The sequence below is a fragment of the Dipodomys merriami genome, unplaced genomic scaffold (assembly GCF_024711535.1).
Source record: "Dipodomys merriami isolate MVZ:Mamm:240054 unplaced genomic scaffold, mDipMer1.0.p SCAF_2, whole genome shotgun sequence".
NCBI lineage: Eukaryota > Metazoa > Chordata > Mammalia > Rodentia > Heteromyidae > Dipodomys > Dipodomys merriami.
The window spans coordinates 105,238,032-105,262,932 of record NW_027203381.1 but is presented as its reverse complement, the minus strand read 5'-3'; the positions used below and the strand labels follow the sequence as shown (position 1 = coordinate 105,262,932).

General features: G+C 35.8%; 2 protein-coding genes across 2 annotated transcripts in view; one reads left to right on the top strand and one right to left on the bottom strand.

The window, feature by feature from the left end:
• Positions 1-1,132, top strand: part of Tmprss15 (transmembrane serine protease 15) — a 94,612-nt gene extending 93,480 nt beyond the window's left edge. Inside the window, exon 25 of the mRNA XM_070028778.1 lies at positions 977-1,132. Coding sequence (XP_069884879.1) covers positions 977-1,132 — 156 coding nt within the window. The remainder of the gene's footprint in view (positions 1-976) is intronic.
• Positions 1,133-3,380: 2,248 nt separating this feature from the next.
• Positions 3,381-24,006, bottom strand: Chodl (chondrolectin). The gene is made up of 6 exons (XM_070028777.1): positions 23,928-24,006; positions 13,834-14,143; positions 13,556-13,713; positions 9,752-9,838; positions 7,845-7,947; positions 3,381-4,719 (listed from the first exon to the last, which is right to left on the bottom strand). Exons 1-6 carry the CDS (start codon positions 24,004-24,006, stop codon positions 4,635-4,637), a joined length of 822 nt encoding a protein of 273 aa, XP_069884878.1. The 3' UTR covers positions 3,381-4,634.
• Between the last annotated feature and the right edge of the window lie 895 nt (positions 24,007-24,901).

The following is a 24,901-nucleotide window of genomic DNA, read 5'->3' as shown; positions in this document are numbered from 1 at the left end:
AGAAAAAATATTAGAGATCCCAACACAACAAATAAGTTGGGTATAGTGATCTGCAATTATAAACCCAGCTACTAAGGAGAATAGTGTTCTAAGATTAGCTCTGGACGAAACTATGAGAGTCTACTGAAAAACAGCTGAAAGTTTGGCAACATATGGCTCAAGTGGTACAGTGCCTGCTTAGCAAATGCAAAGTCATACAAGGTCAAATTCAATAACACAAATAAGTGTAAAAAGTATTTGCATGATTAATATGAAGAAATATTTGCCAACTTTACATTAGTAAATAGTGACACTATTTACATGACCTTATTTGCATTATCACTATGCACAAATACAATCCATCTACTATGATAAGCTATAACTAATATTTGTGCAAACTAACCAGATGAAATCTTTGAACACATAGCTTCATCATTAGAAAATATGCCAAAGATTTGCTTACTTCCACTGAAATGTTAAGGTTTTCCAATCCGATTGTTGCCAAACATTCAGTGCTACCCACAAGGAATAAAATCAACCTCATCCATCAGTTCTTCACTTGTTGTAAAGCCATCATGCAGATAATTTTGCCTTTTCTGTGAGGTCCTTCATAGTACCTCCAGCATATCTTCTTTAACAGAATGATTATCTTATTTTAGTTATGATATGTTGCATTGTATGCTTCAGAGAACTTCTTCCTACCCATAAAAGTGAAGAAACAATGGCTAAAAAGTGCGAGAAAAATTACAAATTGTGTCTAATCTGTCATTGGTTTGCCCCGTGTCCTACTTATGAGCGGCCAGTCATGGTATAGAGTAATAGTAAGAGAATATACATACACATAAGTATATATGTATATATATGGAAGGCTAATAAATGTTTATATATAATGATGTGCATATCTCTATTTTAAACTTTGATCGGTTAACTCATAACCATCCTACATATTTATATAGCTGACCAGCTACCCACAGCTTTCTTTTTTATTGACTCTTAGGGAGATTCGGGAGGACCTTTAATGTGCCAAGATGACAACAGCTGGGTCCTTGCTGGTGTGACCTCATTTGGGTACCAGTGTGCCAGGCCTCATCGCCCAGGGGTCTACACCCGGGTCCCAGGCTTCACCGAATGGATACAGAGTTTCCTACACTAAGCACTACATCAAATGTAATGTGAAGGTTGGTCACATTTCCCTATTTCCCTCTCAGGATCATGGAAACAGATTTCTGAGACATAAAGTACTCAAAACCTTTATTCTTGCCTAAGTCACTGAAATGCTGGAATGGAGTGTTATAGAGAGATAAAACGAATAAAATTAATTTTTGTAATTCAAATAACTTTATATTTTTATTTCCTTCTCCACTGTCTTTCACAGGTATTATTTTTCCTTCATTTAAAAACGTTTCTTTTTTTTAAACATTTTCTGTTATTTAAAGAGATATTGCTTTAAGACATACACCATATAGTTAAGAAATATAGAATCAAAGTAGGAAAAAATGTGAAATTGTTTAAATAAAATGCTATTAATTGTGTGGATTTAGTTTAGCTTTCTATTTTATAAAGCTCAATTGTTTCCTTACTTTGTATCAAAATGCATTGCTATTTCAATGTAAACGAAAACTTAACATTTTCATGACTCATAAACATATTATAAGCTTTTATTTCCAACCATTGTAAACAGATTGGTTTTTCTGTTCCCCTTTAATAAAGCTAAACAACAAACACACAGGTGTGTATTTCACCTAAAGATATGGTCTTTCTGTAAATATCCTGTTTACTTCCACTATTCACATTTCCCACTTATTCCAAGCTAGTATTTTTTAGTCTCATAATGAAACACCCACATATTAAAAAAACAGTTCAATCATTGAGCATGTTTTTATTGGCTCTCTTATATGTTATACTGGGTATTTCTAAAATGTGAAATACTTACGTGGGTATAGTTGGATTATCCACTAGAGCCCAAAAATGTGTAATAAATGAATTTGCTTCACTCCTTTAATCTCTTGAATCATTTCCAGAGAAATTGCCAGCTTCAATTCTGATTGTAATACAGTATCTGTTGATTTGCTTGGGGAAACAAAACCTCATTTATACTAAATATAATGCATACACACACACACACACACACACACACACACACACACACACACACACACACACACTTACAGGAGCTAATATGGCAGAAGAGTGAGGTTTAGTGGAATTGAAAGAATGGACAACCAGTACAAATTTGCCTATGGAATAAAGGAGGCCTGAGCTCATCCTGAAAGTACTGATGACTGTTTGTGCCTGGAAGTGGGGCATTGAGGACAAACACACACATGGCAGGTATTCTGGAAGTTCAGGGGCAAGGGTTGATTTAGAATCCTGTGTTATGGTATGAAAAGATTCCCAATCGAAACAGACAAAGTGAAAACCTCAGGTAAAGAAGGTACATCTAGATGATGGAAGACTAAAAATTGGGAATGTACTCTTGAGACAAACATGGGAGATCCTTTTCTAATCACCTTATCCCAACAAGAGGATAACGCAGCAGGTGGTGTGTGTGTGTGTGTGTGTGTGTGTGTGTGTGTGTGTGTGTGTGTGTGTGTGTTTAATATTAGTACAGTAATCCACATCTCATCATCATTGCAGATTAAAACTTTGTCCTGAGAATAAAAACACAACAGATGGACCCTATACAGAAGTTTATTTACCAAAGATCTGCTGAAATTTGAAGAAACCTCTGGAGCAGCATCCTAACCATCCTCTAATAGAAGAACAATTATTTGATTTTCCATCATTTGTTACTTAGGGGTTTGTCATTAGTACCAGAAAATCTATTCGGACCTGTGTAATAATAATAAATAAATGAAAGGCCTCCCACCATCCCTTGGCTGCTTCTGTCTTGCAGCTGTCATAGTCCTGGGTGGCACAGACCAAACAAACAACTTAATCTTCCTTCCACTCCACCCTGACTAAAAGAAGAAATGCATAGCAGAAGCTGTGCATGGTGGGAGCTGGTAGGGCAGAGGAGATCCCCAGCAGCTGGTCTCTTCAACCCAGAAAGATGAGCAGCAAAGTAGGAGGTGTGCTTTACAGACAAAGTTAAGATTATTGCAAATACTAGTTATATTGCTGCCCCTTTTTCCGAGTCTTTAGCTCTAAGGCCCACTAATGTCTCTTTTGCCTCTTAGCTTTGACAACCAATTTTAGTTAATTGCCTTAATGAAAGCATTTCATTGTGCCACTGAGGATTGACAGGTTAAATTGCTCTGTTCACTCCATAATGTCAATGCTCACCATACTTAAATAGCGATATTTTCATCGCCATGTCATCATGCACTTATCTATATGGTGTTTACATAAGAGACTTAGACAACACCAGGAACCATTCTTCAGAAACAAGAACTCTTTATTTGGTTACAAGGAACACAGGGACATTTGACAACTTGTGAAGAGCAAGTCCAAAGCTTCAAGAATCTAGGCAGAAAGGAGCCAAGTTTGCTGCCACAAACAAACCCTCATCGATGAATGTTCCATAATCGATGACCTCCAGGCCCATGTCATATCAATTCATGTCATTCATAGTTCTTTTCTCATCCTAAAATGTCATTGTGCTGTGTTTAGATCCATGCTGATGGAACCATTCACCTTGTCCCTCCTGTAAGAACTTGGCTAAAGTCAGGTAGGGAAATCTGAGAAAAATTCCAAGTATCTATATCCATTGACAATCCCATTGTTTGGTTGGAAAGGGAGGGACCACAATGAGTCTACAACCCTCCAAGAGCGACTTGTAGTTAGTTATATAGGCCACATGTGAAGACATAACAATTTATGCTGTGTATACCACATTTTGTTCAAGATTTATTGAATAACTATTACAGCTACTAGTAAAGTTCTTTTATTACAAAATCAGTTTGGTTTTTAAACTAAAAATCATAGTAAGGCACATGTCTTGCACAATTGAAATTAGACAGTTCTTGCCTCTAAGTAAAATGTTTCAGGAGATTTATACCACAGTTAATGAAATAGCTTCTTATTTCTGAAGAAAGTTCCTAAACATTATCCTACCAAAAGCAGAAAAAGTGAGGGAAGTTGAACCATTATAGAAAAGAAAAAAATGTTTCCTATGGTAATATATCTGTGTGTATGAATTTAGTTGACAATAGTGATTATATTTCTTTAATCAAAACAGATGTATTGAAAAATGAAATGCCATAAAAATAAATATTAGAAGAGTCCATTTTTATCAAACACTTATGCAAAGGTAAAATACTTCTGCACACTGTAGATATCAATACAATTTACATTACATTAACGACATAAATTATGAAAGGTGAAAGCAATTAAAACAACTGCTTCTAACACACATACTTCTGATGTGTTGACAGCAGTTTTGTCTGCATGGTCCATTCCATTTACTTGACGTTTGGGTGCAACCTCTAGCAAAATAAGCATGTCTCACTCCATTAATAGCACAGCATAGTTTGTAAATGAAATAATAAACATACAAAAGTTATTTTAATATTTCCCTCAAGGGGGAGCTGACAGTTCATCTTGCAAATCCTTTGAGATTTCAAGCCATTCCAAGCTTATGTTCTGATGCCATTCCTTATACTGATCCAGAATTACAAAACTACTTTTACTTTTGGGACAAAGTCAATGAATTATTATACTTCCATGCCACTTTCCTTTCTGGTGCTCTTGGAAATCCACAATGTAGACTGGTTTGGGCTGGTTTTGGTTCTCCCTTTACTGAAAAACATAAAAACAAGTTCAGTAGTGAAATCTTTCTTGTCACACTGTTCATTTCTTGGTATAAGTGGAGGTAATTCAGACATTTTTTTATAAAAGAGTCCTTCTTTGATAGACTACTTTTCCATTCCTATAAAAAGAAATTATAAATTATTTCAGCATATGTAAATAACAAAAATTCTTAGGAGTGACAAGAAACAAAGATGTATCTTTCTCTATTTGATGCTTCTTAGTTTAGAGTTCAAATACACAGATACCATACTAAAATTGTCCATTTCTCTGACAGAAATATTTGGAAGCATACTTTTTGAGAATCCTATTGCAATCCATCTTGAATTTAATTTCAAATCATCAATACAAATGCTGTAATACTAAATTTATGTACGATGCTTCCCTGCCCTTTATGTAAGTTACCTGAACGAAGTGACTCAATTATGTCAGTCTCTGAAACCAATGTAGAGTAACTGCTGATTCAGGTTTTGGTAATATAAGAACATCATTTTCTCCCTCAAGACTGAGAAACAATTTTAGTTTTGTCAGACCTGGAATTCCCACCCACATTTCTAGCCTGTTCCTGAGGTTCTGCTTCTGTTTTGAGCAAGTTGTGGAAGAATCTATTTGAAATTTTACCCAAGTCATTTTGTACCAGATTACATAGCAAGGTCTAGATGTCTTTGTTCTAGTTTTCTGAGGCCAATCTATCACCTAGATGACTTCTCTGTGTCTATCCTCATTCACTGTGTTCTGAGTTTACTTTTGTCCAGAACATCTCTTCATCTCCATCAGTGTCCCAGTCCCTGAGGACATGCCTCCACTTCCCATCCTGACTTTCTGCAGACCTTCAGGACTCCTTCAAAGCAGAAGAGCGATTTCTAAACACACCCGGAGATTACATTTTCAAGGTTATCTCATGTACTCCAACTTCACTGTCTTTGGACCATAAAATCCAGATTTTATAGCTTTGCAGATGTCCTCCAATAAATAGACCAACATATCCTTATGCAACAGTTATCCAACATGAATAGAAAATAAATCAAGTAAAGTTGATTAAAAGCCCCATCTCTTTTTAAAACTGGGAAAAATGGATTACATGATTAATGTGGCTTGTGTATAAAATTAATATTGATTTAAGAGTGACTACTAGTTAAGGGAATAAAAGTCATTTTGAACATGACCCAGAATGATAGAAACCATCGTGTGTACCAGATTGGAATTTAAACTTTCTGCAAGGCACTCAGATGATAATGAAGTTGAATCTTTGGTGAAGTTTCTCCTTGCTTTCCTGGAAGAAAGGAAAAGGGGAGGAGCTAAGAATGATGAATGAAGTACTACAGCTAAATCTGGCATCTGGAAGTGCTCCAGGCTGATTTTTCTCACTGAAATTTTCAGATTCTCATGGTATATTAGAGCAAGTACAAATCACGGCGGTGGGGGGAAGGAGGGCGGGGAGAAACATATGGCTTTGCAAAAACCAAAGAAGCTTTAGAGAAAATAGTTACTAAGTAGTTTAGCACATTTTACTTCACAAATGAGAATGTCTTCATCTTATATTTTTATTTTTTAGTGTTTGGGGGATTTTTATGAAATAGGTCTCAACACAAGCCAAGCCCCATTTGCTTTAGTTATTTTTCAGATAAGGTATCAAATCTTGTCCACAGTTAGCTTCAAAGAGGATGTTCTGCCTACATCTCCTATGTAGCTGGGATTTCAGGAAGAAATGCCTATACTCAGACATTTTGTTTTGATCTTTGGAGTCTCACTTACATTTTTCCCTGGGCACTTTTCCCTGATCTCTTTTTTCCAAAGTGACTGGCATAATAGGCATTAACCATGATACCTATTTTAAATCATATTTTCAAATCATTTTTATCAAGTTGATTTGCTACTTACAGGGCTTACCTAACAGGGAATTACCATCCAATTCTCCTTCTATATTACTGATTTCACAATGAGAAAACAATCATCTTATCCTTAAAAAAAGGATAAGAAGGAAAAGGAGCCGTAGGTCAAAATGGTAGAGCACTAGCTTTGAGTAAGAGTTCAGAAACAGTGTTCAAGCCCCATGCTTGACCAAAAAAAAAAAAAAAGAATAAGTAAATAAAAATGACTTTTGAAAAGGAAAGGATAAGAAATTATTCAGTGAAGTATTAATTCTGTACAAAATATTGAAAAATAATTTTTGACAATATTGCATATTTATTAGAAAGCCAAGAGATTTCTTAACTATATCAATTTGCCAGGCTATTTTTGTCTCTAAAACTATATATAACTATTTTTCTGGGGGTTTTGTTAGATTAGGATTTATTTCTGAAAAGAAGCTAAACTTAAAAGAGATTCTTCCTTGCTATAATAATTCTTACTAAAAGCACTATAGAAAAGATGTAAAATTTATTCTTACAAATACCCTTGCTTTAATTTAATATCTTCTGTTTTTCTTTTGACATACATTTATTTTTTGTTTTTAAGATGCAATTGACATACACGTAAAAAAAAACTTTTACTTCTCTGACTGAAGAGTATGAGTAATCAGCATAAAAGCTGACAATATTCCCTAGATATCTTGTTGTTAAGATACACCATTTTATTTCAAAGTATACACTAAATAAGTAATGACTGACTTTTACCACTGTACCTTATTTACTGTTCTTAAGAGATTTTTGTGAAATAAAACAGAAGCCAGCAACTTAATCTTGAAAAGGTACTACAGGATGTATCTATAAAAATGAAGTATTGCATTCAGCTTAATTTTCAGATTAAAAAATGTTATATACATACATATATATACATACAACAAAGGTCAGTATTGTACAGACCTCTGTAGTAAGTTTATGAGCATTTGGATCCAAATCTATCACTTATGTTAGCTATAGCTGGACAAATGAAGTACCACATCTTAGCCACTATTTTCTCAGCTGAGAAAGAGAAACAGGACACCTACTTGGTACTATACAACACGTATAATAAATGGATGGTTTTGTGAGATTGCATATACTAGATTTTCACTGATAGACAGGAACTTTTTAGAGACAAATTAAAATATAGTTATTTGCATAATAATATGTTTCAGATTTCTGAAATCCTATTTGAGATGTTTCAAATTAGTGTGACAGAAATAAATTATTTACCTTTTATGTAGCATCTGGAAGCAGCAGGTCCCAAAAGCAACCAGTATCAGTAGGAGTAGTGGGATCGTTGGTATAATAACATAAATTAGATTGGGAATGATTCCTATAAATTAGAACAGTCATAGTGTATAAAGATAGCTGAAGGAGAATTCCAACACAAAATTTACATAAGAACTTGGCCAAATATAAAGTAAAACAGAATTATAAGTAATTGTTAGATGTCAAAGGTAGTGTCAACATACCAATGACTAATGAAATAGTAGATCCATGATTCAATAAGAAATTAAAACCAACTTTTACTTCACTGGTGGTCATGCTTAATTCAATATGCACATGTTTAATGGTGCTAATAAACTTGCAAATTAGAAATGTTATATTATGTTAATCATTTTAGCAATCTCATTTCATTAATCCCTCTCATTATTATTTTGAAAACTAAGTATTTATTAATTAAGAATAGTGAGCACTAAACTCATTATTGACTTGTTGGATAAATAATTATCCTAGTCAGAAATCTCAGTGTCATGAAGATATTCGAGTCTTTGGGATTAATCCACAATATGTAAATATTAACTGATGGTGCAGTAATAACCCAGAGGTATAAGACTCCAGAGACACAAAGACATGATCTTAATTAAATTCTAAAATGAATCATGTCTTAATCCTGATCCATCAAACTTGATAATAATATATTTTTAGTAAAATTTAAAAATATCACTGCAACATTTAAATCCTAAATGACTTTATTAAATATTTTTCAATGTAATTGGAGGAAAAATATTCCTAATGTAATTTTTTACAGATATCTTTAATTAAGTTAGATATTATGAATGATATTCAAATCAGCTACCAAACTTGGAAAACAATCTTATTATTGTTCTGTATATATGAGAAAAGAATATTGAAGAGCTATGCACAGAGCTTGAAAGTTGTGATTATATCTGATCTAATTATCTGTGGTCGAAGTGAGCCAGATACAGGTCAATAATTCACTTACCCAAGTACCCCGGCCTTGGTTAAGAGAGGGTGTGTTACAGAGTTAGTAATTTGTGAATATTTCTATTTTTACCTATTCTTTTGAGCTTTGTTGAATCATTTTAGAGTGTATGCAATAATTCCTTTCAAAATTTCTGCTACCATTTTTAATTAATGAAGAAAAACAGAAAATGTTTCCTATGCTTTTGTAGATTTTTTAAATCATTTGCTAATTTTGAAATAGCAAGTCTTTTGGCCCAGTCTTTACAAAGCAACTAAGATAAATAAACATCTCTATCCAGCCAATGTAGGGTCATGCTGTAAATACTCTTTAACCGAACGGGTGAGAATGGTGATGTTTTCTAACTATTATCTGACTTGCACTGGAGATTGCATTTTGTTTCCTTTTGTAGGCAGTAGTATGCTATAAGGACAGCTAGACCAAGAGCTCATACTATGCATCTTCCAAATTGTTCTGCAATAATGTCACTTAGGTAGCCTGAAATTAGTTAGAAAGAGTGTTTATACTATGGAAATCAATCAAGGCTAACAAACAGGTTTTTTATTTGGTCTTAACCTTTATGGCAGCCAATTTCTAAACATTCTTCAGGACACTGGTGTTTGCAGAACAATACTAACTATGACAACTAAAATGATGACACCTAAAAGTTGTTGAGGGACCTCGATTCAGGGTTTAATGTGGATTGGTTAGTTTAGTATCAGATACACCAATTTGAAGTTTAAAAAATCTAAAAGAGCAGATTCTTCTACTTAAAAATAGCATAGTTCTATTCAACAGTGAATTTCTATTGGGTGGTTTTTAGAACACCACTTCCACATACCACAAGAAATATTTCATTGAGTTTGACACAAATAAGTGTTTCAAAATAGAGTTTTATATTCAGCAGAGCTAAGAAAAGTGAAAGAATTACCTGCTTCTGTAACAACCACATTCTCAGGGGTGTCTCCTGGTTGATTTGTAAGGTAAGGCTTTTCTACAGGATCTGTTGGACTAATCTCTGTAAATAATTAGATCATAAATAAGGATTAAATATGAGGAAGTGGCACTGTGGCTCAAGTGGTAGAGCGCTTCCCTTGAGCTGAAGAGCTGAGGGACAACACCCAAGCTCCAAGTTCAAGCCTCATGACTGACAATAAATAAATACATACATATATACATAAATACATAAATAAATACATAAACAATTGATTAAATATGAAAAATGTCAACAATAAGATATGCTACTTGTGATTTTTTTGAAGAAACTTACACAAAAAACTGAATTAACTTTGCACAAAGTTACCTAATTATAAAGTCAATCTTTAATTATGTTTGAATTTAACAAGTCAGGAATTCCTTCTTCATTTAACAATCCACAGAAGCTTATTATCAGCATGAATGACAAAAACAGACCCCAAGTTGGAGAAAGATAAAAATTTGTGAAAATAAGAATCTGAGATGTTCAATTCAATTCACAGATGAGAAAGATGATGAAGGTAATTTTCTCCTTGTAATATTAATCAACAAGTGACATAACAATATTATAAAATACATGTCATTGTTAGACTTGCTTTTCAGTACTGGTTATCACTTTATATAATTAAAATAAAGTTTGCAACTCCTTTTCTTTTTTGGTTTTATGAGATTAGACCACTTCAAATGACAACTCCTTAAAAGACCGACAAATTTTGTACAATAATCTGGTAGTACCATACCTCATATTTCCCCCTATGGAACTATTTGTTATGTTAGTAATTGTGTTATTAAGAAAAAAAAAGTGGGCCAGTTGTATTTACCAGTGCCTATAATTTCAGCTACTGGAGCGGGGAGGGATAGGAGGATTTGGGTTCAAGTCAGACCAAACATTACTGAGACCACAGCTCAACAAATAAGCCAGGCATCAGTATGTGGGAGAGAGATATATTAATATCATGGGGTTTTGGCCAGCTGGGCTAGGTCAAAAGAAGTCCTTTTGAATAATAACTAAAGCAAAAAGAACTTGAGTATGAATCAAATGGTAGAGCCCCTGCTGAGTAAGGCCCTGGGTATGTTGATTGTTTTAATTTGTTCCAAAAAATAACAGTTTACTTTTGTCACCTCATAGGTTAAAAAAATAATGTGTAACATCTTATATTTCCTATTAATATGTCATAGAATTTCAGTTCATTGAAAATATAATCATACACCAATTCTATAATAATGTTTATTAATATTTTTATATACAAAATTAACCTTGACAATTTAACACCTTCTCATAGGCTTAAGCTTCAGTCCTAACATATGCCTGTGCTTCTGCAGAACTTACTTATTCTATGACTAAGTAATATATGAATAAATACTATAAATACAACAAAAATCAACATTGAAATGGTTACTGTAACAATAATATTTAAAATCTTTAAGTGATTACCAATTAAATAAAAATTTAGACACCTAATTCTACACAGGCTGTTTTTACTATCTAAGAATGTATAAGGCAATTTTAACAGCAACAAAAAAAAAAGGAAGTACCCCCATGAAAAACAAGAGTGGTAGATCCAAAGAAAAGGTATGCAGCTCCTAGGCCAGGAACCGAACAAGGAGAAGAGGAAAGGATGAAAATGAAGGTCAATTCTTAAGTGTCTGCATTGCCAGGCTAATGTTTCTGTGTTAATACATCTGATGTCATTGGTTGTACTCTTTATTAGATGAGATGTAGGTGTTCTCATCATAGGCTAGCTCCAGTAAAGCTGGAGATGGATGAAAATAATCAGGAATCTAGTTTATCTTACCAGTCAAAGTCAAGCATTCACCACAGAACCAGGAAATTTAATTAAATCTATGTCATTTACATTTTCAAAGTAGAAATAAACTTAAGGAAATAGTTGAAGATCAAAAACTAACAAGTAAAATAAAGACCAAACATTCAGGGTTATTTTAAGATAGGTAAATACAAGCTTATGCAAGCAAGATAAAAAAAAAAAAAAGCATGCTCACGCCTGTAATCCTATCTGTTCAGGAGGCTGAGATCAGAGAATTACAGTTCAAAGTCAGTCCTGGCAGAAAAGTGCATAAGACTCTTATCTCCAACTAAACAACAAAAAACTGAAGGTGGAGCTTTGACTCAAGTGCCAGAATGCTAGCCTTAAGCCCAAAAGTTCAGGAATAGTGCCCAGGTCCAGACCATAAGTTCCAGAATAGGCACCATACAAACACACACACACACACACACACACACACACACACACACACACACACACACACACACACACACACATTTACTCATTCACACACAACATGTACATGATATATCATTTAATAAATACAGAGAATTTGTAGACTAGTGTAGAATGTAGAAAATAAAGCAAATGCCCTCACATAAGTAATAGAAGCCTAGAAAATAATACAAAATATTAAAGGATGTTTTAATGCTGACCATGTGTTCAATAGTGTGTAAGCTTGGATGTAAATTAAATAAATTAATAAAATAATAAAAATGAAAGATCAAACAGCTATCTGAAAACTATTAAGGAGATTGAAATACTGTCTATAGCAGACAAAGAGTGCTGAAACTTTAAAATATCAGAGGATATCAAGTTTGTATTTTTCTAAGAGAAAAAGAAGAAAGAACATAACTGTGTAACAGGCATTGCTTTGCCAGGGTTTCAGGACGGTAATGATGGATTTACCAACCAAAGAGATTAAAGAACAAACTCACCAGGAATATAAAAAGTTGGCTAATATACTCAAGAGCAAGATAAACATAAGACAAAGGTAAATCTAATCCAAATAATACTTGTGAGGTACAGTCTTAAGAGAAAAGGAATGGTGTAATTTTAAGAGTATAATGGAAGCAGTGGTACTTAGTTATAATTGCCTTCCATGAACACAGATTATGAGGTGAAGCAGACAGCTCTTCATAAGTGTGATAATGGCAATTTCAAACACTGTAAAGTAGAAAAACACCCCCCTCCCAGTCTCCTAGTCTGTCTCTAACTTGACTTTCTCAGAAGACAAAACTATAAGTTTACATAGTTTTGGTTAGTCCTTCTTTTAGTCGAATATCAATTCCGTTGAAGTGTGCTAGTAAAAGGCATTTGAACATCCTTATTTTCAATGGGTCAATGAAATTTCCCCATATCCTGCATTTGGCAAATATTTAGAGATTTTAGAAGAGTGACTAAGATGGTATGTTTCAATGAATGGAAATCAGAAGGGAAATATGTCACCTGCTCCAAAGGGTTTCCACTAGTGCAAAGAGCTTTAACGAATAGGCAGAACAGGTGTTTTTTATTATGTTGGCATGCCTAACGACGATCATGTTGTTGCTTTGAATTTGCCAGGAATGATCTAAAGAACTGTTGCACACATGCGACACATGAACATCTTCATGTTTCTTTGGCAACGTATACCTCCTTCCCACACATTTAACTAAGCTTTTAAGATATTTTAAAGTATATATTTATGTTCTCAAATTCTTATTACCAAAACATAATTTGGTCTTAATTTTAGAAATGATGATTATTTTGTCTCAAGATGTTTCTGTTTACTCCCATTGAGCTCATTGGGAAGTTTTTATATACAATATTCTTCTGAACAATGAGTGACAGGATCACTGTTAAGTAATTACTCTTCTGTAGCAGGAAAGACATAAAAAGAGCCAAAGATACTAAAGCATAAAAAATAAAAAGAAAAAAACCCTTAGTATGAACAAATATACACAAAGTCTACTAATGTTACTGATGGTATTTCTCACCTGGCTCATACTTGCAGATATAGTTGTGCTTCATATTGCACCTGTCATCATTCCACTGGTAAAGGTAAGGCCCCCCAAGGCCAGGATTGGCAGTTGGTTGATGATACATCACAACACACTTTTCACTTCCACAAGAAGGTTCATCCGTGTACCAGTTTCTTCAAGTAAAGAGCAACAGATATATTTAGCAGCCTGCTCTATGCTGACATCCTAGAAGGTAAGAGAACTCTCCCTGTATCCCAAGAGCACACACTGGACTCTTCTAGGTCGACACTTACCGGTACTGGGAGTTGCTTCCATCAGACCACTGATAGAGGTCTGGGCAGGCACCAGATGTCTGGCCATCTCCATTTCTCCAAAGACCAATCCAGAAATCCCCATCTGAAATCCCTGTTCCAGGTTTTGTCAGGTTTTGCAACATGCTCTCTATTAATTTTTGTTCTGCTTCATTCTCAAGACTGAGGAGGACGCCTCCCTCACTCTCGCACGCCAGCCGGGCCTCCTGGAAGCTCACTCGGCTGGACAGCTCATGGAAGTAGGCCATTTTGTAGCAAGGATGCTTTATGTCAGCAAAACACACCTTTTGGCCTGGAATAAAAATAGAACCGACACCCATATATTGATTATTAGGACTGTATTCCTAACTCTAGTATTAATCAAGAAAAGAAAAGAACCAGTCAAAACAGAAAACACATTGTCAATAATTGTTTTCTCATGAGATAATTGTGTATCGTTTTTCTGCCCCATCACTGTCAACTTGTAAAAGTAAACTGTTTCTTTGGTAAATTGGGAAGGTGAACTTTTAAACACAGTAGTTCAAGGGGATGTTGAAACTGCTAAGGGAAGTCAAAATTCTTCTGGCTTAGACTCCAAAAGACAATTATCATAGCAAAAAAAAAAAAAGTAGCCAAAGAAATTTCACATATGTATAGCCAAGTGAGCTAGAAAATCAAAGCTCGTGAAGATCAATGCCTTATTAAAAAACTAATTATGAAAAGCAAATAAAGTAAAACAAAGTAGGTTTGCTTAAGGTATCCTGAAGAAGATTCAAAGTGGAAATTTTACAGTGCAAATATTTACTTTATGTATGAGTGCAAACCTATCAGAATTGAAAGATAACTGAGGCCAGAATAAATGTAAGGACAGTAATGAAAAATTAATATTGTCTCAGAAGTGTGAGGTTGAACATCTGAAGTACTATCTCTGAAAACAATCTCATTGTCATTTTCTGAATATTTTCTGTTTTTATTAAGCATACTGGGTATGAAAGCTAGTACTAAGGTTCACATCCTTTCTTTGCAACTCTAATAAGTCATAATTTTCTAATAAAAACTCTCAAATTTATAGTTAGAGGATCAAATTCTTAAAAGGGAATGAATCTTAAATGTTACCAAAAAATTACCTAATGGCCTAGAATGAAGTTGGAATGAAAACATCATGACATAAAGATCTAGTACTGGCTGAGGACTGCCTCTGTAATCATTTAGATGGAAAGAAAGGTAAGTTGAAATTTGGCCTCAACGAATCAAAAGGTAAACTTAACACAGATAAGGTAATAAATATTAATTAGACTTGGGCACAAACTGTCAGCCTTAGAAAATCTATTTGTTTATTGTATGTACTAAATAATAATAAGTTTTTAAACTTTCATCTAAAATAGGCTCTATTAAACTATAGATAATATGAGAGTAGTAACATTTTAAGCAGAATCAGTTCTCCTAATGATTTGGTGACATAATTGCAAACATGAGTGACCTGACTGTGTCATAGTACAGCTGTGTTTATAGCAAGGCTATCACTGTAGACAGGATTTACTTAACAGCAACCGAATCCTAATTATTCTGTTTATATTAGCCCGCCTCTGCCTCCTTCTGTATAAAGCATGTACACAAAGATTGCACACAATTTCCAGAAAGTTCATGCTTTCTTGTCTTGCTTTTCCTTAGCGTCTTCTTTTGTTCAACTCTAAACTCTCTGCCATGGACACCACCTCTTACTCATCCTTGTCGCCAAATAGATGAATATACTTGCCACTACTCTCTTTGACTTGCATTAATGTTAGCTTAGGATTGATCTTGGAAAACAGCGACCCTGTATCCTCGATTAAAAGTTAAGCAGATTGTATAATGGTAAGAAATTAAGATGATGTTTGACTGGTTTGCTTCAGTTCATTTGCATGAACATCACCTTTGTTGGGTTTGAAATTCTTTGGACTATGTGTTTTAATTTGTGATCTATCAAGAAAATTGTCAGTGGTAGGGGGTTGGGAGGATAGGATAAATACTGGAAAAAGTAAACAATTCAAATGTGGTTTTAATGACAGAATGTCACACTAAGCCAGAGTACCATATCCCTTCTGACCTCCAGTCATTAGAGACCCTTTGTGACACATAAGAGAGTGAAAGCAGCAGAAGGCTGTTCATCACGCCTAAGTGATAGATACTCAAGATCCTGACACAAGCTGAGAACATAAATGGTGATTCAAGAAATGAAAGCCAGCCAGCCAGTTGTCTCTTTTGTCTCATCCACTGAGATCTGAATTCAGAGCAGAACCCCCCTCAAAAACAGAACAAATTGGTAGAGTGGCTGAACTAATGGTTAACATCACATGTTAATAAAAATGGCCATGGAAAATGAGTTAGAGATTTGGGGGAGAACTTTTGTCATCTCCCCACAGACGTCCCACTGGTTGACTCTAATACAAATAATACATACTATTGAAAAAATATTCTTATGCATTATTATGTTATTATTTCATTGTTTAAAATGGTTGTTACCAGTGGTATTATGACAATGCTGAAAGCCTATATTTTACCTCTGCATTTTAAAAGTGGGATCTGATTTCATTTGCATCTACTATATCCTTCATATATTTCTCAGTTTCCAAATATATCTTAATTACATTCCCCTGTGTTTTCAATGTGTACAAACTTTCAGCCTTGTGTTGGTTTCCAGCCCTTTTGAAATGATAATTTTTTCCAACAAGCTTGTTTTACAACATGTAAAGAAGAGGTCAGTTAAAAATTAGTCAGATGTTTTAATGGATAAAATGTATTTGTTTATATAAAAACCAACACTCATTCAGAGAAGGCCTGTATGCTTTGTGTGCTAAAAGTCACTATTCATTATCTTTGATATATTAAATGATAAGTTCATCATTGATTTATCCATAGTGAGGACACAAATATGGTGACAGAATGAACTATGTATTACATTAAGACAGGAATGCAAGGAAAAGGTATAGAATAGCTTCCAATATTCTGTGGAAATTCTTCACATAAACTATTTTAGTTTTTTAGAGTAATAGTAATATCAGTAATGTATAGGCAGAGATCATACTTAAAATAAGTATCAATTATTATGTATATGCTCTGGACAATAACTGACATAGGCACATGCCAAAGATATTTGGTGGTGAATAGTGGAAAGATCCACAAGGCCTGGGTAAAAGAAAGTAGACTGTGATGGCTGCACAGAAGTGGGTGGGAACTCAACCAAATCAGGTTAGCAATCGATTACTAACTGGAAGAGTCCTATTAATTGCAAAGGGTATTCAGTGACTATCATCTGTGTCTTTGGATCTTGAGTTGAAGACACTAGCAGTTCAGATCTAGCAAGGCAGTTTCCAGGAAATTATAGATACATAGTACAGAATTTATGGCTATGTATAATGAGTTAAAACTGATGATACTCTGAATTCTATTACATCTAATTCTATTTTACTACTACTTTCTCCTTTATTGTGCAAATCTGGTCTGAGTTGCAGCAAAATCAGCAGAAGCAGAAGTTATTGAACCCCTGGCTGCATTTCAGCTCATCCCATTTGGCTTCTGTCACAGTGGAACTCCAACAGCTGGGAAACAAATGTTGCTCTAATTCCCAGAAAAGTTCTGTTAATGTAGATCTTCTGGAAACAACTTTCCCATTTCTGTAAAGGCTAATCTTTCTAGAGAGCCATTTTCATTACCTCCCTCATTGTCCTGTGTGGTTACATGAAGATTTTCCCTGTGTCGTTCTTTACAATACCATATACAAATAGCATCTTCCATAGGTAAGAATTTTGAGAGCAATGTATTTACATTTTATATATTATATTATATTTTTATGTTTTATATTAGACTAGAGCTACATTTATACTCTCTAGCTATACATAACTCACCACCCATCAATAGTTGAAAATATCCTTCAATTTCTGATGTATCTACAAGCGTTCCACTCAAAATTCTCAAAACATTGAGGAACATGAGGTCCAAGATATCTTCATACCTATTTTTCATAATTCCTTAATTTTAAAAATAAAATACATTTAACTGTTCAAGTTTTCTTCTCTGAAACATTCACAATATTTTTGTTTTATACATACATGTGTGTATGTCTATATATACCTAGCTACAGACCCATATGCCTTTATTGAGAAATAATTCTTAGTAATATTAAAATATATCAATTGCTGTTATTATTATGATAACATCCCAAGGGATTGTTTTCGCTTGTTTCTTTATTGTGAAAAACCCATGTAGCAATGACATTGGCAGAGTTTTAATAACTTTGGCAATGATGTAAAAGCAAGACAAACACATGCAGTAATGGCAGTTTGCTTTCTTCTTCTCAATATTTTAGTATATATATATAATGTATCAGATGTATATTAAATATATATTCTAACTATTCATGTCATTTAGGTGGCAAAGATTTTATTTGCCTCATACTCTAATATATATTAGCAGTATTACTGACATTAAATACCTTTTGATATATTATACAGTTTTACTTTTAGATTTTGATCTACCTTTTGTTGCCAAAAGTAAGTTCTGTAGGAAAGTATTACATAGCAAATCTTCTCTAAACCAGATTAGCTAAACTTTGGGCACTTTACTATGATCCTATTAAAGAATTTTTCCCATAATTCCTTTTACTCTCTTTTAAAAATCACAGTAAAATTTATGTTGAGACAAGATGAATGGTAATATGACCTCTTAGAACAATGCCAATGATTTGGAATTAAAAATAAAATGACTGCTTTTATTCTGAATTTTCAGCTTTGAATGTTCAATAGTATAACGTCTTAAAATATTTTGCTTTTAAAAAAATAATTTCCTTTTGTTTTTATTACAGAGGTGATATACAGAGGGATTACAATTACATGAGTCAGGTAATGAATACATTTCCTTTTATTTTTGTTTTGTTTTGTTTCATTTTTTGTCGGTCGTGGGCCTGAACTCTGGGTTTGGGTGCTGTCCCTCAGCTCTTCAGCTCAAAGCTAGTGCTCTACCACTTAAGCCACAGTGCCACTTCTGGCTTTTTCTGCTTATGTGGTGCTGAGGAATCAAACCAGGGCCTCATGCATTCAAGGCAAGCACTCTACCACTGAGCCACCTTCCCAGCCCCATACATTTTCCTTTAGTACAATGTCTTCTGCTCCTAGTCCCTCCCTCCCATCTCCACCCAGGAGTCATATAATCCACTTTCATCCCTGTCCAGTGAGCTCCCTTGCTGTACTTCTTTACTTTTTTTCCCCTCAAAAGACATTTGGTTTTAAATAAGAAAAATTTGTCATGCTAAACTTTTATTTTTTTGAAAGAAATCTTATACCAAGTTACAGAGCACATTATAGTTAGAACCCATTCTCTTGTACAGAGAAATAAAATCAAACTTGTAATCTTGGGACATCTTACAGATGATGGCGAGTGTAACTTACCCTACAACATGCACTGGGAATGCCATAGGGTTCTGAGAAGGAAGTGAGACTCAATATTTTAAAATAATAGCGAGCAAACCAAATAATAGTGTGACGTGAAGGTTCAAGTGTTTAACTAATGTCAACTCAATAGCTGAACTGCAGATACATGAAGTAACTTGAATTTGCTTTTCATTTCCCATACCTAAAAAGAGAGAGGTTACAGATTGACATTTATCAAGAAAGTGAAGGGCTTTTGTTTATAGTAAAACCTATGTCTTTGAGTAAATAGGATGAAACAATAGACCAGCTAACAGATGGAGAAGAAAAGTCCTTCCAGATAATTCGACTCAAAAAGGTTCCTTTTGCCTCTAGGGAGCCTCAGCTACTGGCATAGGCGTGCCGAACTACGCCACTCTCATCCTCTTGGCAAAAACTTCGGTGCAGGTTACACATTGACTGAGTTCAAAACTTTGAATCCTCCAAGTGATACCATGTCGTAGGTACTCTCATTCCATTGAAAAGAAGGCAGAGAAAAGCTTAGTATTGCTCCCAAAGCCACAAATACCAATGCCAGGATATAGAACTAGGCTGATGGCTCTGTAGTTCATTTACTCTCATTTCTGTACTTCCTCTGTATATGTCTCCAATGCATTGTAGTTGAGCAATACTTCATGAACAAAGGTACTGATGAATACATCCAATTATCATGTTATCTGTATTACAATCAGAAGCACCAGTCAGTTATTGACTAGGAGGAGGTTAATATGTAAAAGAAGTATATACATTGAGAAATTGTTTCTAAACCAACTTTGAACATTTTCTGGCTCAAATTTAATACTGGAACACCATTTACATTAGGTTTTCAAACCTTTATATATGTCCTTGATGGTTTTTTTTAATCTAGCCATTTTACTTTTCCAATAAGAAAAATGGGGTCTCATTTACATGTTTTCCCAAATACAAGATCTATAACAGTGGTCAAGTCGTCAGGCTGTGCTACATCATCAGTAATACATTAAAACAATGAAGAAATATCTTCACCTCCAATTTGTGCACATCTATCTACCTATGTGTGAGTTCCTGGCAATGGTAGTTGTGAATGATCAATTATATTTCCTTCCTGGGAGAGAGAGAGAGAGAGAGAGAGAGAGAGAGAGAGAGAGAGAGAGAGAGAGAGAGAGAGAGAGAGAGAGAGAGAGAGAGAGAGAGAGAGAGAGAGAGAGAGAGAGAGAGAGAGAGAGAGATTTGTAAATAGAAAATATTTGTAAATAAGAATTGTGGAAATAGAAAATAGCTAGCTAGATAAATCTATCTGTACAGATAGATTAAATATAGATTGATTTATACAGATAGATAATATTTAGATATAGACCTATCTGTATATAATAAAGAGAGAAATATAGATAGATAGAAAAATCTTTGTAAACAGGAGAAGTTATTAGTGAATCATCAATTATTTTTCCACTTTGGATCCAGACAGACAGACAGACAGACAGACAGACAGACAGACAGACAGATAGATCTTCTCTAACATCAATGCATAGGTATTGCCATCTTCAGGCAAATGTTGTAAAAACACCCTATAAAATGTTGGCAAGCAGTAAGGAATAATGTCTATCTGACAAATATAGTTTATTTCTGCCTGCAAATAGGATTAATTTATTCCCTTCTTTCTTAAGAGATGCTTAAAGTAATTGCATCCCTTCTTTCATAAAGGATGCTTAAAGTAATTGCGTCTGTGCTGTCATCATTTTCTGACTTTAATGATGTCATGGAATTGTTCCATAGGCTTGGATACTCTAAACAGATTTTCCTTGTGTATCCCTTCTGTTGTGTTAATCTAGAGGTTCCTAGTTGCTGCCCAACCGTTTGCAATATTCTATGTCATTTACACAATAAAAGGAGTGGTCTCGAAATTACCAAATATGTGTTATAAAATGTTGTAATAAGGATAAACTAGTAAATATTAAAATATTTAGGAGGTATACTTAATGTAATTTCCAGCATAGACAGGTACACCATTGTATACACTAGGAAAAGAAAACAGAAGAGGAAAAAAAGCAAAGAAATTACTTTAAAATGATTCAAATGTTTAAAATGTCAACTGGTCTTCAAACTTCTCCCCACCCCAGCTAAGAGACCTGAATTTTGAATTCTTCTTTTTCAAATTTACTCATACACTACAGGTTAAGAAAACTTATCTTTATCTTTAAAATGTTGCCACCTACCAGTTATTTCTAGAATTAAATTATCAGCCCCAATATGGGGCTTATTTATTTCTTACTACGTACAGATGTGGTAAAAATCAAGTTCCTCAAAGAAGTTTCCCACTTAGAATTAAACTAAAAAAAAAAAACTGTCTTAGATTTTTATCCGCACGTAGATAGATAAGGATAGAGATAAAGATAGTCTATTTAGAAGATGCTATTAAATCTTATGGGTCATGTGATTATATTGGCAATGCTACCTTTTGCTAAAATATTTTCACCTTGTTTGACGTCATGTTCTGATTGTTAAAACAATGCATTTAAAAGTAGTAGCAATGGTCTTCCTGAATATTTAAGTATTAATTAAAAGAACTCTTATGCTGTATTATTTTGTAAGTGCCTATCTTTCCTTGGGGTGGAGAGTGAATGTTAATTTTAGTTAAATAAAAAATAAAAATTGTTGTAAATTTAATACATATACATTTTATTTCATGGGTAGTATGTTCTAGTGGATCCAAGATGCTATTTCAGTTCTGCTCAGCCACTTAAGAAGACATTTGGAAATGGCCCCTAGTGGCATAAAAAGTTTGATGTACTACTTGGAACTTACCACCTACCAAGCTGACACTGGACCTGTTAGGAAATATTTCTTCAAAGGTGTCAGGCTTTAGGCTAGTCTCTACACAGCCCAAGATAATTGGAGTTTATCTTTTCAAAAAAAAAAAAGTCTTCAAAGTATGAAAATCACAAATCATTTTAGAAACAGTAGAATTGCAATGTGAATTCTATGATTAAAGGCAATCAAATTATTCATAAGAAAAAACATGACTAAGTAATTACTTTAATATCAAGTAAACATCATTATTTCTGCTAAATCAAATATTTCAGGTTTAGTTCATCAGAAATTTTCCAGATGTCAAGATGCCTGCAAATTACTAAAAGGAAAGCACAGCCAAAGATTTGGAATCATTGTACAAACAGAAAAGAGTAAACTTTTCATCAACAATGTTCTTAATTTCTGTTTTCATGTGAGGTTTTCTTTTCTCCCTTGAATTTTAAGGCATGTAAATACAAATGTATCTATCATAAAGGTCCCTGAGTGTTTCTATTTGTTTAGAAAACATCATGCTGTCTGCTGTCCATTTGTATAGATAATTCTGATCAAGGCAGTCAGGTATGTAACCCACCCATCAATGCTGTGTATAGAACTTGTTTTTCATTCTTAGTTAAATTAGCAAAGCTACACTTGTGTAATTTTGAAAAAAGTTATTAGACAGTGATTAGCAGCTACCCCTTTAAGAATGACATTCTGATGATGTGGAATCCCACCAACAGCCAAAGGGAAGATCAGTAGTGATTAAGTTTAAGATTTCAGCTTCTAAAGGTCTGACTTCACAACTGATTAAGTTGCTGTCATCTGCCATCTAGCTCTATCTCAAGGGACACCTGTTGTGCAGATGTGCAAAATGTGACAAGCACACTGTGGACTTTTATATCTAAAGAAAACCATTTTACTATTAACCAGCATGTCCATTCACACACACACACACACACACACACGAACATTTTAGTGAGCATAATAGAGCTCTGTGAGAGTTCTTGTGAGCCAATATTCACATTAATCCTAGTGGTTGGGAGTCGATATCCTTAAGAGACTTCCAAAAGAGGGGAATGGTAGAGACAATGTAAGAAAGGAGACACCATAAGTTCCTGCCTAATACGACAACGAACATAAAGAAAAATCGGAGAGAGAGCTGGGACACGTGCCAATGCTCATCAATTCCCTTTGCATTGATTCCACGGATTGTTTATGTGCCCTCTCTGTATGCACGAGTTTACCAAGTACACCTCAGCCGGGCTCTGGCTGACTTCATCTTCTGAGAGGTCTCGACAGCGGAACAGAATATGCCAAGGAAAGACCATTCCACACAGGCACCCGTCCCCTGGCGTTCTTTTCCCAAGTCCTGCTGAGAACAAAGGCATGCATCCGTGCCCAGCGACCCACGGTGAACCGGTCTAGTCTCAGAAAACATCCTACAAACATGGTGCCAGGACCGACGCGGAGCCAACCCCCCCAGGGGGTGGGTGACATGTCCGCAGTGCCGCTTCCATGTCTGGGCCCCTCCGCCTCCTCCACCTTTATTATTATGAATAATAATTATAAAAATAACAATTATTGTTATTTTCAGGTGCCCAGCCTTGCCTTGTCTTCCAAAGTGAAATGACTCCTGGCAAAGCCTATGCTGCCGTGCATTTACCAAGAGCTCCGTAGCTAACCAGACACTCGGAGAAAAAACAAGAAAATTAAACTTTTCTCTGAGTGTTCGGTAGGACAGGAGTCACACACACCAGTGTCCCTGCCTTCCCTGGACTCCTATAGGGTTCCAAATCACCACGGAAAGTGCCCCCCCCCCAAGCCAGGCTGCCCCTCAGCACCCCACAATCCCGCTGATCTCGTCCGGGCACCCCACACCCCCGGACTCACCGCTCACCACGCGGCGAGAGAAGGCTCCGTGGCCACAGAGCAGCGCCGCGCCCAGCAGCAGGGAGAGCGCGGGGATCATGGTGGTGGAGAGGAGAGGAGTCAGCAGCAGGTGTCTCCTGGAGGAAGGCGGCCTGGCCTCCTCCCACGAGCGCGGGGCTCAGTCCCCGATTCCCCGAACCCCGCAGCCTCCCGGTCTCCCCCTCGGACCCCTATGGCCTCGGCCGCACTCCTGCTGCTCCGCTTTCCTCTGGGCGCATCGCCTTCAACCAACCACCCGCTGCCAAGCGCGCTGCTCCCGCGCGCGGGTGTGCCCGGCTCCAGCGCGCAAACCTCCGGGAAAGAGGGCACAAGTGAGGGGATCCCGATCTGCATGCAACAAAGCTAAAGCAGGACCTGGCCCCACCACCCCGGATGCCCCTGGGCGTCTCTCCCTGGCCTCGGGGTACTTTGGGGGCTGAGCGCGGGCGCGCTGGTAGAGGCTCTAGAGGTGACGGCAGCCGCTCTGCGCAGGAGGCGCGGTCTTATATACCCCGGGCTCAGGGCCCTCGCTAGCAATAATCGTTAACTACTTCGTTTCTCCTGCCAAGCCAAGGCCATCCAGCCCTCCCTGCAGAACAGAAAAACAGTCCAGTCAGCAGTCCCACCTCCGCCCGGCCCTCCTCCCCACCCCCACCTTCCCATCGCCAACGCACTTCAGAGCTCATTTGTGTAAAATGTGACAGCTTTGCTATTAAACTCTGGCAAAAGTTGGCGCCATTTGGTTTTCCCCAAGATAAATGTCCACGAGGTTGCCAAGTTGCGGGGCTCTCTCCCTCCCCCCATCTCTCTCTTGATCATTATGTATTGCTAGATGCAGAGCAGTAGCCACTATTGAAGATGGATTGGCAGAATGGGGGCCAAAACCTGCTCAGTGAATTATATAATGTGGCAGGTTTTCCCCCACCTAGGTTCTGAAAATAGATGATTTCCAAGCA